Source organism: Mustela nivalis (assembly GCF_964662115.1).
Source record: "Mustela nivalis genome assembly, chromosome: 9".
Lineage (NCBI taxonomy): Eukaryota > Metazoa > Chordata > Mammalia > Carnivora > Mustelidae > Mustela > Mustela nivalis.
This window is the reverse complement of record NC_139028.1, coordinates 23,993,259-24,010,597: the sequence shown is the minus strand read 5'-3', so window position 1 is coordinate 24,010,597 and position 17,339 is coordinate 23,993,259. Positions and strand designations below refer to the sequence as shown.

The 17,339-nt window shown below is 52.1% G+C and overlaps 1 protein-coding gene across 6 annotated transcripts in view; it reads right to left on the bottom strand.

The window, feature by feature from the left end:
• The window catches only part of GRIK4 (glutamate ionotropic receptor kainate type subunit 4), a 410,487-nt gene that overhangs the window by 90,446 nt on the left and 302,702 nt on the right, over positions 1–17,339 (bottom strand). For all 6 annotated transcript variants that reach the window (XM_082683693.1, XM_082683692.1, XM_082683690.1 and 3 more), the window contains 2 exons: positions 11,241–11,393; positions 10,447–10,551 (listed from right to left, as the gene is read on the bottom strand). In XM_082683693.1, coding sequence (XP_082539819.1) covers positions 10,447–10,551; positions 11,241–11,393 — 258 coding nt within the window. The remainder of the gene's footprint in view (positions 1–10,446; positions 10,552–11,240; positions 11,394–17,339) is intronic.

Below are 17,339 nucleotides of genomic sequence, written 5' to 3'. Positions count from 1 at the left end.
CCCCCACCGGGATGTGGGGCCACAGGGAGGTTGCGTGTGGCTGGGCCTCACGGGACTCTGAGCAGATGGGGGAGTTTCTAGTTTGGGGGCATCGGCAGCTCTCGTCAGGGCAGTGCTACATCAGGTAGGCCCTAGAAAGTTCTATCGATTCTCCCAGGAAGGGAGCCGTGACTTCTGGGCTTATCTTCATCCCACCCAGAGCCAAGCGGCATGTATAAAGCTGCCACATGAAGGACCAGACGGAGGACAGAGGTTAGGGGTGGAGAAGGAGAGAAGTAGGGGAGGGGAAGGCCACGGGGAGCCCCTCCTGCAGCAAGGGGGTGCTGGGTGGCAGAACTGAGCTCCCCAAGCGGGGGCTGGGCTTCTTGGCATTCCCGCAGGGCTCTGGACTCAGAGCAGGGGTGAGGTAAACACATGTCTCAGCCCTGCTTTGTCCTTGTTTCTGCCCTGAACCAGGCTACAAGCAAGACTCCAGGAAAGCTGCGTACAAAGACAGAGAAATATAGACACAGGCCTCTCCGGGAGAGAGAGGACAGGACTCAATTCTGCACAGTACGGCAGAATCCTCCAAGCACATCTACAAACAGCCTTTCGTTTTGCGCTCACGATCATTTTATAAAGTCCATAAAGCAGGTATCATTAAGACCATCAGCCCTATTTTACTGGGAGGAGGGGGGACACAGAGGAATAGAACGCTAGGGTCTCGGCACACGGCTCCCCCTCGCCTCCCTGGGCTACCCCCAGAGCCGGCCTGCCTGCCCTCAACTGCCCACACCTCTGGTCGGTGGCGTGCCCACCTCTCAGCAGAGCTGATGACGTGGGCTGCTTCATGAGACCAAATTAGCAGCTCGGCCTCTTCTAGCTCTCCCAGGCATGAGCTGGCTGAAGAGGCGCGGAGAAGAGTCACTCTGCACTGGCAAACTTCCCCAGGCTGGGCTCCGGCAGGATGCGTGATGGGGCATAGTACAAGAAATATATTTAAAATGCAGCACTTTGCAACCCCGCTCCTCTGCCCAAAAGCAGCCCCCCGTTTGGAAAATTTAAGTAGCTCTAATTTGTTTGGCGGCTGATGTGTGAATAAGCTTCTGCAGTCGGTGAATTTCCCGTCAAAGCTGATAAGCAGGAAGTGCCAGCGCTTTGGGAGAAAAAACCAGATGCACGCGGGCCGGGGAGACAGGAGGAGAGAGGGACCTTCAGGCCACACCCGTCCAAAGCCAGCTCATCTGCCCCTCGGCTGTCTGTCTTCCGGGGGGTGGCCAGGAAAGCCAGATGCCCTCCTGGGAGGAGGGATGGAAGAGCGCGTTAATTCACTTACAGACGGTACTCTCTGGGGGAAGGGAAGACGTGTGTGGTGATTTGGGGCACCTCCCATTTCACAGCTTCAAATTTCAGTTGCCAACACAGAGGCTTGTCATAGGAACCCTCTCTTTGAACAAACTGGGGAAAGGTAGCTTTTAGAGAGCTCTCACAACAAAATCCTAGGTCCCCAGGGCTCCAGCATCCCTGCTGGATGTGAGTTCCTCAGGGCTAGAGTCACAAGTCTGGGGTGCTCCCTGCACACACCCCAGTCTCTTCTTTGCTGGTGCATTGCTTTCTGCAAGCCTGTGCTGAGCCCCACTCTTGGCAGGGCGGGGCTGGCTTTGCTTTCAAGGATGAGGGTCAGAAAACCCCCAGCAGAGGCAGAGCGTCCAAGCCCCACAGCACCAGAGGAGGCTTGAAGGTAAGCAGGGCCTGGCGTGTGATGGCCTCACTGGGGAGCTGCCATTTCACTCTGGAAGCAAACGGGGCCATGAGGGGTCTTAGGACCTGGAGTGACACACGCCTGTCCGCTTTCTCCGGAGGGAGACCTGGACCTGTTGACCCTTCAGGGCTCCTCCCGCTCTAAGAATCTATGGCATTCGAGGAGACATCAGCTATTTCAAACCTCGGACCAATTCCCCTTCTCCCGGCTCCTTAATTAAAAAGAAGACGCAAATGACTTCTCAGTAACCTTCAAAGCAGCCCCCATCCTCTCCTGGAGAGCTGCTTGCCATCCCAGAATTTCCTCATCAAAGGCAAAGCGCTCACTGGTTCGCTGGCTCCTGGGGAATGGCCCACCGAGCAGCCTCCCCAGCCAGCCCACTCTTGTCAGCTCTGTCCCCCAGCCAGCGAGCTGGCACTCGAGGCTGCTGATTTCCAGCAATCAAACCCCCGCTCCGGCGCTCCGAGCCAGGCTCCGCAAAGGCAGCTTCAAAGGATCTGCATATTTATGGTAAACTCCTTCCTCAAATTGAAAATGTATTAGACACTAGCAATCAGGACACTCTCAGAGCAACGTCCCCCGCTCCACCCGGGAACCTGTCTGAGCCTTAATGGCTGTTCTCGTTAGCACATGGGACCAGCGCTGTCACAGAGGCTCATGATGGGAGGGAATCGGCCAAAGGGCAGGGCCTCTCCACGGAGGGGGGACCCCCTCCTCACTGCTCCCCCAATGCCACCTGCAGGCAATGGCAGCACAGACTCTCATGTGACAGGGTCTTTCTAGAGTTTTCTGTTGTTCTATGTTTGTTTGCTTTTGAAGTGGGGAAAAGGGTCTGGAGGTGGAGACAGGAGGGGATCCTACCAACAGTTCTGTTAAGATTGCCATCAAAGCAACAGAATTTGTTTGCTAGTGTCCCCGGCCGCAGAGAGCCATGGTGAGAAATACAGCTGGCTGCCTTCACACGGCTCGGGGGTGCTGCCGAAGCGAGTTCTACGACCACAAACACTGCCCGATCCCAGACGTCCCCGCACGGGGGGCCGGCGTGCCTGTGTGCGGGCTTGTCGAGGAAGGCGGCAGGAGAGGAAATTCGAGAGAGGCAGGCTGTCCCGCAGGAACTCAGGAAGTTGGAGCTGGATTCCCTGAACCTTCTGGAGGACATGGGACCCCTGAGTTCTTGGCTAGCGAGGGTGACTCACAAAAGCCATCTGGTTCATCCCCTGCCTCGTTAGAACTACACTCAAGTCGTTCCAGAGAACCAGCCCTTTGAAAAGCTGAGTTTATATCAGCTTTGGAAAACGAAACATGGCCATCAGTTCTCAAGGCTTTTTCCTCGCCCACTCTTGGCCAGATCTGCATATCTCTCCATTTCCATGGGAACAGACTTAAGTACACAAGTGGTCTATGGGAGGGGTGGCTCAAGGATGGTTTCTGCGAAAAGTTCACGTGAAAATAACCTTGCATAGTTTGGGGGCAAGGGTGCAAGTAGAACAAGTAATTGATTCCAACGTCCAGAGTTCTGAACGAATCAAAGATTCGGAGGCTAATTCCAGGACGCAAGCTAATGCGGTGAATGGAAATTTAGCATTTGTGAGCCAGTGCTCTCAGCCCTATCCCATTTTACCCCATCTGGAGTGTGGTCCTCAATTTGAGCTTCGTGTTTTGATGGAGACCAAAACAAACCCAAAAGCATCAGAGGTGTGAGGTTTGGGGGCCATATTATATGGGGAACAGCTATGGGTTGTTGTTGGCAGAAGGAAAGATATCAGAGGCTCACTAGGGTAATTGTTGACCACAATTTTTGCCTTTCCCCAAAGATTATGAGCTCTTGAAGGGATCATGACTCATGTATCTTGCATTCCCCACCCTGGACACAGAGAAGGTGCTCCAACAGTGTTGTGCAAAATTTCAGGAAGAAGTGAATAAATGAAGAAAAATCAAACTATTTCCAAATATTTGAAGAGTTGGTAAAAAGAACACAAAGTGGGCCATTGCAGCTGCTTCAGAAGGCAGAATGAGGAGGCAGATTTTGACCCTTTGCTTAGAAGATCTGGAAATATGTTCTTTGAGAGGCAGTGAACTCCCCAGCACAGGGAAGGCTCAAGGAGAGGCAGGGTGGCCACTTCTCTGGGGGACATTATGGAAAACATTCTTGCACTGGGATGGAAGATTAGGCTAGAGGCCTTGGAGGTCTCCCCCAACGCATTCTGGGGCCCAGATGCAGAGTCAAAAGACCATGGACTTTGAAGATAGCCTGGCCTGGACTCAGGTAAGCCTGGAACTTACTAGCTGTGTAGATGTGGACACATTACTTTATCTCTCTCTGCCTCAGTTTCTTTGCCTGCAAGATGGAGAGAGTAGCCTTTATGTATGGCTGATACAAGATGAGAAATTTTAAATATCTATGTACACCACTCTGCATGGGGCATCACAGAGGAAACTTATTATCTCATGATGTCAGCAGAGCCAACGTTCTACCTAGCCACGGGAAAGCAGAAGAGAGTACCATGCAAATCTAGTTTCATTAATCCTCGGGTTTAACAAGGCCAAACGTTGAGGAGTTACCACCTTCACACGGGAAGAAAACTCAGGTATCCCCATTGTGATGTACAGGGATCCAATAGGAAAAGTGAGATCTGCCTCTTTAGCGAGGGATGTCAGGCCCCCATGCCTCAGCCTTCCTTCTCCCAAAGGCTTAATTAGAGCCTGTTAAGCCCTTTCCGATCCTCAGATAAAAGGTGTACTCATTCTACTATAGCCCTAAGAAAGTCACGTGGGGGCTGCTCAGAATCTCTGATCTTCAGACTAAGTTAAATGAAGAAAATTAAGGGCCCTCTCATGCTCTGCTTCTTTCTTTGTTCCCCTTGTCTCTTCCAAATCTGATTTATCCCGAATGAAGAAGGGAGATTATACTATTCCAATGTGATCTAGGAAATCTTCTGGGGAACGGAAAGGGAGAATATGGGCAGGAGAATGGAGAGCTCACATAGGCGGAACAAGAGGATGGCCTTGGGGAACCCTAAAGCAATACCATTGACCTCTGGGCCCATAAATAAGCAAATGGGAGATGGTCCAGCTTCAGAAATACCACTTATGGGACACTCTAGGGAACATTTCCCCCCAAACAGTCTCCAATAGGAGCTCCACAGAATTCCAAGATGGAAAACCTTCTCCAACAGAATCAAAATAGTAATTCTTTTAATGGTAAAAAAAAAAAAAAAACAAAAAAACACCACCTCAATTCTGAAAGACTATTTTTAAAATGGCAATAATCCCTTAATCAGCCACCAGCAGGGAATATGGCATTTGGTTCAGACATTTTACCAATTACAACCCACTGGGTCCCTGTGTGGTGCTTTCTAAATAATCAAAACCAGCTCTTAATAGCCACTCGCCCAGACAGGAAGAGAAAGAACAAAACCAAACCCGAAGGAGAAGACACCATTACTAAAGAAAGCCCAGCCCAGCAGGTCACCAGGGGCAGGTGACAGCAAAGCAACAGACCTGAGTGAAGTGTTTTGATTTGGGAGCTCAGGGATTCTAAGAAAGTGAGCAAAAGCCAAGAGCGGGAGGTCCAAGAGCATGGGCTTTCGGGTTGGACAAACCTGAGGGTGAATTTTAGCTCTGCCCAAAGTCTTTGCTAATAGTGAACTCGGGTCAAGTTTCTTATTTTCCTGGAGCAACAGTTTCCTTATGTGTGATGTGGGGGTTTATCCACCTTCAAGGGCAGTCCCCCATGTCAGACAGGATCTGTGCCAAGGGCCCATGTGGTGTCTGATTCACAACAGGTATTCAAGAGATGTTATTGCCTCTGTTCCTGGTCGCTCTCCCTTCCCCTGCCAGCACCACCTTGGATGGCATTGGAAGAATATTCAAGCAGAGCTACTGACTTTCCTCCCACCCTGGAAAAGAAGCCCAAGTAATTATCACTCCCCAAACCATTTCTTCATCCTATAATAATCAGGGGAAGGACACCTATCAAGAGGCAAAGATTGGGTTGGTGATTGAGATGGGACCTGGGGACCAGAGCTGCAGAGCTCTGTCTGTGCCCATGATACAACTTGCATGGTGTTCACGGGTATTTGCAGAGCCTGAGCGAGACAGGGAAGTAGCAGGACAGTCACCAGATCTGTTGAAGAAAAATGGGTAATAAAGCAGATTACCGCAATCCACTTTATAAATCCAATCAAGAATGGGTGTCCCTGGAGAAAAAGGAACCCTCGTGCACTGTTGGTGGGAATGCAAACTGGTGTAAGCCACTCTGGAAAACAGTATGAAGCTTCCTTAAAAAGTTAAAAATAGAGCTACCCTACGATCCAATTATCGCACTACTGGGTATTTACCCAAAGGACACAAATACATTAATTCAGAGGGAGACATGGACCCCGGTGTTTATAGCAGCATTATCTGCAATAGCCAGCTTATGGAAGCAGCCCAAGTGTCCATCCAATGATGAATGGATAAAGAAGATGTGATAATAAAGAATATTACTTAGCCATAAAAAAGAATGAAAGCTTGCCTTTTGCAATGACATGGATGGATCTGGAAAGTAATACACTAAGTGAAATCAGTCAGAGAAAGACGAATACCGTATGATCTCAGGCATATGTGGAATTTAGGAAACAAAACAAATAAGCCAACGGGGGCAAAAAAAGAGACAAGGAGGGCAAACCAAGAAACAGACTCTTAACTACAGAGAGCAAACTGCTGGTCACCAGAAAGGGGTGGGGTGGGGGGAGGGGTGAACTAGGTGATGGGGACGGAGGAAGGCACGGGTCGTGATGAGCCCCAGATGACACAGGGACGTGCTGAGTCACTATTTGTACACCTGAAACTAATATCACACTGCATGTTAACTAATTGGTATTAAAATAAAATCTTAGAATAATGTGCATCCCTTAGGGTAGCGGAAGACCAGAAACGTCTTCCTCTTTGATGGACTCCTTGGCTCAAAAAGATGGGAGTGGGGGAGGTCAAGAGGAAATTCTATGCACAGAGGGCACTATTTGTCAAAACACAGCCTGTGGCCTCCCTATACTGTAATTGACTCTTTGGGTGCCAGACAAGAATATGCAGACCTACGCAAGGCAACCCCTTTTACTGACTCAGAATTTACAGCTGAGGGGCCTGGGAATGTACGATTACAGCAAGCACCTAGGTCATTACTCTGCATGTCTGGGTTGGAGACACCCTACCTACACCAACCGTGTATGCAGCTGAAGAAGGACCAGTAGCCACTGTTCAGGATGCAGCAGACCAGAATCCCCTGATGGGCTGGGCTTGGCTGAGGTGAGCTGAGCTGAGCTGAGCTGGGCTGAGCTGGGCTGAGCTGGGCTGGGCTGGGCTGTACTGGGCTGCCCTGGGCTGGGCTGGGCTGGGCTGAGCTGGGGCCTGGAGGCTGGCGATGCCGTTTCTTCCCAGCCTGAGTAGTGCCTACTGGACAAGCAGAGTTAAGGGAAAGAGGTACTTTGAGCCTAACCAGCTGTCATTCAAGCAGAAGATGGGGTCAGAGCCTCCAACCAACTCTGCCACTGTGGGTGTTGCCTGGTGGGAGGGGGCTGGAAGGGGGCCCCTTCCGGGCAGTGCTCTGAACGCAGGTGTGAGGTTCAATGGGGAGCCTGGGACTGAACCTTCTATGGAGTGCGTCTGGGGCTGGGCACGAGTGTTATGTTCTCCTAACTACGTCTTCCCCGTGATTATCCCCATGCGCTTTATTTCCTTACCCTTTCTAATTTTTCCTATAGCGCTGATCAGTACTGACGCTGTATTATGTAGGATGTGTTTGCCATTGTTTGTCCCATACTACAATATAGGCCCCAGGAAAGCAGACACTTTGCCCATTCTTTAAAGCCTGTGCTTAGACAAAAGTCAGGACCATAGTAGGCACAACAGGTATTTACTGACCACAGGAATGAACGTTCTTCATTTCGCAGCCCATGAGCATACTGGGGCTCACAGAAGTCCGCCTGGCAATTTCCCTACAGGCTGGAGGCTTCCTTTGTTCAGGGAATTAGGAGCCCGAGGGCATGATCTGAGGTTCCTAACCCCAAACTGCACTTATTATTTTCCCGTGTCCCCTGACTGTGAGCTCTCTCAGGGCCAGGGACTGTGCCTTCTGTAGCTTGGTTTCTTCCGAGCCCAGCACAGTACCTGACAGAAGGAAGCGGTGTCATTTCTAGATCAAAGAGTGGAAATGTTACAGCTACTAGGGAAAATCGCATAGAAAAAGGGAGGCATGCTGACCCTTTAGGGTCAAATCCACACTCGTAGGGACTTGCTTCTTCTGCATAAATGTTCAGCCGGGGAAGCCAGAACTTGCACTCATACTGAGCACATACTCATCGGTTGGTTAGAGAAATGAGATGACCATTAGGTGATACTCTTGCCCAGCGTTTCTGGCTATCTACCTAACCCTGGACTCTCTCCTTTTATCTTGTTGTTTTCCAAGAAAGGTAATGTGGCATCGTGGCCTAGCATAATCACTGTCCTCCCGGAAGGAAGGGCTGAACCGGAGCCCCTCAGACACGGGAACAGAGTGGCAGGATGTAGGTGTGGCCAGGACTCATCAGTGTAGTCTAGGGTTTTGTTAGAATCCCCCTGCATACTCAGTGACCACATCAGTTCCTGGACCCTACCCGAGGTCTATCCAATGGGACCCTTGTACAGTGGAGTCTAAAAACCTGTGTTTTGAACAAATTACCAAGGCGATGTTGAGGCATGATTTGTCTGTCATAACGGTTAAGAAGGCGAGCTTCAGAGTCAGAGATGTCAGCTACCATGCTAACTGTTCAAGGCCAGGTCCGTCTACCTCCATGAGCATCCTTTCCTCATTTATAAAATAGGCATTAAAAAAAAGTACCTATCACCGACTACCAACTAAGAACAAACACTAACTAAGATGGAACAAATAACCTGCATAGTCCTATAACCATTTCAGAAATTGAATTTGTAATTTAAAGGTTCCTGAAAAACAAATCTCCAGGCCCAGATGGCTTCCCTGGAGTGTGTCACCAAACATTTAGAGAAGAATTAACAGCAGTTGTATACAACTTATTCCAGAACACAGAAGAGAAAGGGAACACTTCTTAATTCATTCTGTGAAGCCAGAACCCTGATACCTAAAGCAGACAAAAGGAATAAAAAAAATTAAGTAAAAACCCTTCAAGCCCAAGGCAGTAACCACTCAGAACATAGATGTTAAATCCTCAACAAAATATTAGCAAACCAAATCCAACAATGCCTACAGATTATACATTCTGTCCAAGTGGGATTTATTCCAGGGGTGTGACACTGGTTAAACATTTGAAAACCAATTAATATAATCCACCCTATGATCATGCTAAGGAAGAAAAGTAATACGATTCTACCTGTTGACCCAGACAGAGCACTTGACAGAATTTAACCCCCATGTTCATGGCAAAAACTCTCAGGAAGTTAGAAAAAGAAGGGAAAGCCCTCAACTTGATAAAGAACATCTATAGAGTTCCAGGGCCAGCAGCACATTTAATGGTGGAAGGCCAGAGTGTTCCCCTTAAGAGCAGAAACAACTTATCAATTTTGAACGCTGACATTCTAGCCACTGAGTCGGACAAGAAAAGGAAATAGATGGTATCCAGATTAACTGTCTCTGTGCGCAGATGACAAACAAATAAAATGAAAATAAATGGAAAGCACCTAGTCTGTAAGGTTAAATGAGAAAACACATAGGACACAACCAATATGGTTTATGGCCGGTGGTAAGAGCTTAGGAAGCGCCAAGCTGCTCTGTGATGGTGATGATGATGATGGAGGGGGAGGAGAGGAAGGGGAAGAGGAGGAGGAGGGCAAAGAATCTGGATAACCTTGAGGAAAGGTGACTGTAGCCCCTTCCGGGCCACATTCCCGCGCTCAGCTACTCTGACAGCCGGAAGCCCTCCAGTGCGTCTGGTTCCTGCTATAATTAGCTCATCAGTTCCAATTTCTCTGGCTTTTCTAAGGCTGGAGGAAGGTTAGCTTAAGAATAGGGGGTTGATTATCCAGATGACGGGGCAGTTGGGAGACCTTCAGGGAGGCTCCTGGAGGGGCTGTGCGGATCCCTGTCTCCGCTGATGTGAGAGGACCGGACAGAGGGAGAATGAGCTCATGGAAAAAGGAGGGAGCAGTAAGGGGTTGAAAAGGAGCTTCAGAGGACCGAGCTATCCAGAGCTGATGGGAGAAGATAGGTAGCAGACAGGAGGGGAGGGCTGCGAGCAGCATGGGTGGGTGTGGGTCGGTCAAGAAAGAGCCAGCAGGAGGGAGCTGCCCGTCCACTCCAACACCAAAGGGACCCAGTTGGTTCCTTCCCTGTGTGCTCTCGGGAGTCTGATGCTGGCTCCAGCGTTAGGGTGAAACTCAAGGAGTAGAATAATTCAAAATGGTGGGCATGGCCTGGGAATTTCTTCCTTATGTGATACCCTCTTGCCCCCCTTCCCCTACAGAGCATGATGGCCTCCTTCTTGGTATTCTGCTGAGGCTGCAGTCCCTGACCCACACTAGCTGATTTGGTGGCCGGAAGTGGGGGAGGCTGGTGTATGCCGGGAGCCATGCATAGGAGGCAACCTGTAGCTCCCGGCAATAACTGAGAGAAGGGGCCATCCTGGGTGCCAAGGAGATATGGGATGGGAGGGTTGGGGACGCAGAAGGGAACAATGAGGAAGGATGGGCCATCATGGCTGTGGAGCCAGACTTACCTGCCGAAAACCGTTCCTGGTGAACTGTAAGATTTTCAAGGCATAGTTGGACCTCTGGCCTTTGCTGTTGAATTCAATGTGGCCGGTGAGACCTTCCAATTCTACCTGTCCAAGAGAGAGTGAGTTACAGCACCAAATAGGGCCCGTGTCCTACTTGGCTCTAAGCATTCCACACACGGGCTATTTAAGGATGCCTGAGAGAAAGCAGACCGTCAAGGTCCATTCTCCTGCCTGTCTCTCAACCACGGGATCTTATGACTACAAATGTGATGTTTCTGGAATGAATTCAGACTTGGCTGGGGCTGGAGTCGGAGAAGGATGCCCCACACCCAAGGACCACACATAAAACAACACAGTGCCAAGATGGCGGCCTGAACTCCAGTTCTCCTGTGTTCCTCCCCCAGAGGGCTATTTGTTAACAGAATCTATCCTTTTTGGGAAGCTGCTCACCCACCTTTGGGTCTGCAGGGAGTCAGGAAACCCCTGACTCTAAATGCAAAACCCACTCTGCACCAGGCTTCTCTGACAGGAGAGGTCTTCTTCGTGGCCTAGAGATCCATGTCCATCCCCTCAGGGGAGCCACAGCTGGATGTGGCCAGGAAAGCCAGCTCCAGACTATGCCTCCTCAGTGGGGCGTCAGGGATCAGGGAACAACGGTGGCCCACGGTGCAGGGAATGGTGTCACTGTGGATGGCTGTTTTATCCAGGGCTGGGATATTCCGAGAAGGCCTGGAGGCGCAGGGCAGCAAGCAGAGCGTCCCACCCCCGACTGCGGGGCCCCAGCGGCCCCTCACCATACGCAGGTAGTTCATGAGGCTGGTGCCGTGCTGCCAGATCTGGGCCGAGCCGCAGGACAGAGGCTTCACGCCGATCTCCTGGCTGCGGTTGAGCTCCTGCACGGCGGTGACCACGGCGTAGACAGCGTCAAACAGCAGGGCCGAGGACAGCTGGGAGGGGGCGGACGGCGGGCAGGAGGGCAGCGGCGGGGGGGCCCAGGGAGAAGGAGGGATGGGTGTGAAGGGGGTGGAGAAGGGAAAGGAGGAAGAAAAGAAGGGAGGGGGACAAGAGAAAAGAGAAACAAAGAAGAAATAAGGGCACTTGTTTGTTGCTCAGGGCCACTGCCTGGCTCTGGGACAGCTCCACTTCCCCGAAGCATTCAGGCGTTTGCCCGAGGCAGGCAGGGGTGGCGAAGGCTTCTCTGGGATTGGACCACCCAGCTGTCCCTTGGAGCCCCAACCACTTTCAAGGATGTCTTTTTCTTTCTTTGCCCCAAGGAGGTAGCAAATCCCGTTGTTGTCCGAAATCCCCAAGAAGGGGATGGGGCTACCGATCTCGGGAAGAGGGAAGAAACCTGGACACTACGTTCAGATCTGCCCGTTGCTCGATGCTCGGCCAAAGGTCACCTCCTCCTAGAAGACCCCAGGAAATGGCGTCTCCCTGGATATTCCTACTGTCGGTCAACTGCTCTGTACTACTCAGTGTGATGGGTACTTACAAAGCACTTGGTAAACGCAAAACCCAAACTGAGCAAGACTCTATTCCTGCAAGAGGCTGCCGTGGATAGGAGAGGGTGTACGGGGCGGGGGACAGGACCCAAACAAGGGTAACGTGAAACCAAGTGAGCGGACACACAAAGGTCAGGGCAGGGCAGGGTGGGGTCCAAAGAGGAAGACTATGTTGCGTGATCAAGAAAACATTTCTTGGAGGACACAGCATGGGAACTGAGCACTGAAGGATTTTGGTAAAGACATCACTGGATCTGGGGAAAGGGAAAAGGGCCTCCAGAGGTGGAACTGGACATGCACAGGGGTGCAAAGTGTGGGACACACTTGGGGGGGCGCATGGGAGGGGAAGAGGCAAGAAACCAGCAATGCAGGTAGGGGTGATTCTGCGGAGGGAGTCAGAGCCCAGGGTAGAAGCCCAGGCAGCTTGTTCAAATTTTCTTCTCCCTAGTCTAACTGCAAGCTCTTCAGGCAGGAACAGGTAGGGTCATCATCTCTATACCCCACCTAGCATCTAGCACCGGGCCCCAGCATGTGGTAGGCCCCCCCAAGACACATTTCTAGAACTGAATTAAGTTTTGGGTGAAATCTGCCCACAGAGGCTCCGCCAAAGCCCTGCCCCATGTATTAACCCAATGTTTGCTGCTTTGGGTAGGGGCGGAAAATCAGAAGCTGCCTGCCCTGGACAACGACACTCGGCTGTTCACATACAGTCCCCAACAAGAAAACCTACTGAGTGTAAATGACAATAGGGACAAAATGCACAGGAGCCCTGAGTGGGAGGCCATCCCCTGTAGGGGCAGTCATATCAAGATCTGTCACTTCTTATAACCTCCTCCTCCCTGGCCAGGCCCTGAGAGTCTGATCCCTCCAAGGCTGGAGGCAGGGAGACCATGTGATGACCTCTGGGATTTTTTTCAAGCTCTCAAGACAGAGTGTAAGCATCTTGAGGCGGGGACGGGGACATCCAGAGTCTAGATCCCAGCCCTCACGCACGTGCTGAGTAATCCTGAGCACGCTGGAAGCCTGGAGAGAACAACGGCTCCCCGTAAAGGAGAGGCAGCCCCCTGGCTTGCGAGTCTGTAACGTGTTCTGCCAACTGTGTACCCCCTGGGTGCTGGCAGGTGTCAGCCCGGGGAGCAGGTGCTGGCTGAACGAAGGCTACGGGGAGTCGCAAGAACGGGGAGCTCAAGGCAGGAAACACGCTGGGAACAGGGACTTATTCCCTCTGCAGTTGAGCTGCCTGTTGGGCAAGGAGTGCTGTGACAGCGACTTGGTGGGGGGAGGGAGGAGCGGTGTTGACTTCAGATCCTCTTTCTAAAAGTCAATTACAGGGAGAACAGCCCAGAGAGCGTCCCAGCCCTGATCCCCATTCACTTGCATTGCAAAACTGCCTTCTTCCTCCTTCTTCCCCTCTCCATCCCTCTCTGGCTCCTTCTTTTCCTTCTTTCCACATTTATTCAGCTCCTACGATGTGGCAGCACCGAGACCACAACATCTCCCATTCTCCTTCAAGACATCCACACGGGCAGGAGCCCCTGCACCCGCTGTGCCTGGGCTGGGTCTCTCAGCTCCCTCACCCCTCCTTTTCTGTCCCCTGGCCCTGAAGTGCCCTGTGGCCTAAAGACCAAGCAGGCAGGAGCACGAAACAGAGCGATCAGGACCAGTAGAAAGCTCTGCAGTCAGGCTGAGCTGTGCTGACCGGCCACCTCCCTAGAGTCCCTCCTGCCCATCACCTCCTGCTCTCTCCTCCCCACCGCCTTCCCCTCTGCAGCTCAGCTCCTTCTTCATTGATCCCAGGCTCACCTGCAAGGCGCTCAATGCTTCTCGGAGAGCCTACAACTGTCCTTGTCCTTTGCACATAATTCATTTTCCCCCGAGCACATGTGGCTCCTTTATTAATGGACCTCTCACATTTCCTTGCCAAAAGGACATATGGAAATGATCAATGCTACAGACTCTCCCTTTCCAGCTTAGACAAACATTGGCCCGAGGAGGGGGATGTTGGTTACCGCCACTGACATTAGCCCCCAGATCCTTCTGTTTGGCTACTTAAAGGATACAGTAAACTAATTTCTGTCCCACCTTCTCCTTTGTCTTGCCACTAATCTGTCCATTCAGAGAGTCTCAAAATCTCGGCCTATTAGGCAGGAAAGGCTCCTAGACATCAAAGAGACCTACTCTCTTATTTTATCAGTGATGAAACCAAGGCTCGAAGAATTCACCTACTGCCCAAAGTCACCAAGCAGGACAGAGGAAGGGCCAGGACTGGAGTCCCAGGACCCTTTCTCCAGTCTGGTTTCCTTCTGTGTCTACGACATTGTCCTTCCGTCCCCTCGAGAAACCGGTGGTGAGTCATTACCCTGTCAGATTTATTCACATGCCCAGCCTCCCGGGACAACATGGGCAGTCTTCTCGACGTGGTGACCTTCTCAACAGCAGACAGGAGCGTGAGACTCGTGGGCCAGCGCTGGGGGTAAGGAAAGGTAGTGGGCAGGCCTCTCTCTCGTCCTGGGTTTGGCCATCACCCAATTTGCCCCTTGGTCCAACTGGTTGTCTGTCCTCATACTAGCCTCTCAGTAAAGAGCCACTTAGAAACGTCGTGAGAACAGGACAGGGCAGGACAGAGGCGGCAGTGGGAGAGGACCATCGATTGCCTACCCAGCACCCATTCTCTCCTTCTTCCTCCCCAGCAGAGCTCCTCCCACTGTGCGCGGGTCTCCTCCACTCCCCACCTGCTGCAGGGATGGCCAATCCACCCCCAGCTCTCAGGGGATCCTGAGTGGTCCAGGAATCCTTCCATCATCGCCATCATTGATTCGGGAACGGGCCAGCGGCCCAATTCGGATCCCCAGAGACAGGAACGGAGACCAGCGGGGAGGGATCACTTCCCAGAACTCTCCAAGAGAGGGAGTCCTTCCTTCTCCTCTCGGCACTGCCGCATCAGGACACGGCGCCTGCCTGGCTCTGGCCTGAGCACTGGCTTGACAGAGGGGACGGAGGAACAGAAGAAAACTGGGTTTCCAGAAACATCCATCCAGAGCCTGCCTTCCCTCCCAACTTGCTGTGACACAAGGTCACCTGTTTCCTTTTGGTGCATAAAGCAATTTAATACAAGACTTTCCTTGTTGGAAGCTGAATGCACCTTAGCCAGTACCAAGGCCCCAGGGACCACCTTCCTCCCAGGGCACGGTTTCCCTCAGAGAGGCCTGGGCCCCCTCATCCCCCTCTAGAGGCCCTTCTTCTCAGGAGGCTGTGTGCTGGTCCCTGGCAGACCCCAGTCCCTGCAGACTGGCAGACGCCGCTCTCCACGCCATTCCTCACACCCTCCCACCAGCCCCCAGGCTCCTTCCTGTCTCCTGCTTGCTGTTCCCACTCGTCTGGGATGCGGTTTTCTTGGCTGATGTTCTCTTATTAGCAAATGATCCGGCTGCTGGGAGTGGGGCACGTGCCCGTCCACAGTGTTCTTTGGGCATCCTGTGCTCTGGGACCTTCGTGGTATCTGCCAGCGCTTCTAGGAACGGAAGCCGAGAGGGATGATGGGGGCAGGGGTGAGTGGAAGGGGGTCAGCCTCAAGTTTCCTGTCTCCTCTCCATCTGCATACTGACTTCAGAGAGGTGACACGGTGGCAGTCCCCAGTGAGCCCCGGGCTTCACGGGTCCTCTCTACGGCTGAACCTGGGTCCATCCGAGCAGAAACCTTCTAAGCCCCCGAACACCATCCCTCCCAGCTGGGTCTCCTCAGAGTCCTCCATACACAGCCCCTGTCTCGCAGACTCCTGGTGAGGCTCCCAGGCCCTCTGCCCGGATCCTCCAGCTGCCTCTCTGAGCCCCGCCACCCAGCCCGCCCCAGATGCCCATCTCCTCCGCTCAGCCAGGTCCACCTCTGACCGGAGGGCCTAGGATCTCTGTCTCATCAACAGTTGGGCTCACTGCAGATCGCCACCCCAAAGCAGCCTGCTGCTCTCCTTGCTTTGGCTCTCTGCTATTATTTACTGGTTTAGCTCCGGCAAGCACTCAGGATTGCACCTGGGAGAAGGCGGCTCTGGTACCAACACAGCGCTCCGTCCCTGTCTCCAGTCTGGACGGAGACTCCCCTCGTTCCTGCTCCTGCCCGTCTCCCATCCCATGGCCCTTCCCTTCCCCACCTGCCTCTGTCTTTCCGTGTCTTCCGTGCCCCATCTGTGCGCACGCCTCTCTCGTCTTGTCTCTGCTTCCCCTGCCCCTGATCTTCTAAATATTAAATCCCCCGAACGGCTCAATCCTTGTTTAAAATCCTCTCCTCTTTTCTTGGCACCAAAATGTCGTTGGCAAGGGACTCTTGATTTCCCTTGTTTTTATATTATCATTTGGTTCTTCATTGTTATTTCCTTTTGAGCTGTTTGTAAATTGTTTAGGGGAACGAAAGACTGTATAAATTAAGATGAAATCAATCTGACGCAGGGAACAGTGGCTGAGTTTCCGCCCCCTCCTCTGAAAGAAAAATAAGAATATCTTCCAAACACACCCCTGTAAACCTCATCTCCCCCTCCCCGGGCAGCTCGCTCACCCAGACCACTGGGATCCCCTTCTCTCGGATGCCCATTCGTCTCTGAACCTCTGTAGCTTAAACTCTGTCCCCCCAAATCAGACCAGGACAGGAGCCATTAAAATCTCATCGAATAGTCCGTACAATCTGGGTTTCATTCAATGAAATAAACACTTAATTACAAACATCTGTTTTAGCCTAAATTCTAATTACTTAACCTAGCCATCTGTAATTTTAACGATTTTCTACGAATTTTGTTCTTTGCAGTGTGATTAATGGGAACGGCACGTGAAATAGTGGGTATGTGTCTCCATCCCCAGCTCCCCCGCCCACAGCTCGCACAGCGTCAGGCGGGAGGCAAGAGAGAAACGTGCTGTCAGCCACCTGGAGATGCCTCCCGGGCCGGAGTGTGTGTGTGTGTGTGTGTCCCTGTGTGCTGAGTCCAGCTCGCTCGCTCTCTTTCTTGATGACTAACCCCTCAGCTCAGATGCTCCCTCTCTGTGTCCTCAGAGCAGCTGCTCTGCACACAAGGGGGGCACACAATTCAGGAGGAAGAGAAACGGGACAAGAGAGATGCCAAGGGTGCAGAAGGCAGGTGGAGGGCAGGAGAGGAAGGGGAAGAGAAGGGAAGGATGTGACTGGGGGAGGGGAAAAGGAGAAGGAAAGAGTCCAGAGAGAAGGCACGAGAAGGGAGAGAGACCGGACCTGAGACAGAGCGCGCAGAGGGGAACTTCGAGAGAGAAGAGGACCCTGGAGGCAGGAGAGAGCGGGTCCTCGTGGAGGAGCTGGCTGGCTGCAGCCTTTTTAGAAAGCTGGATGGGGAGAGAGACGGACCTGGGCTTTCCTGGAACTGATTATTTCTCG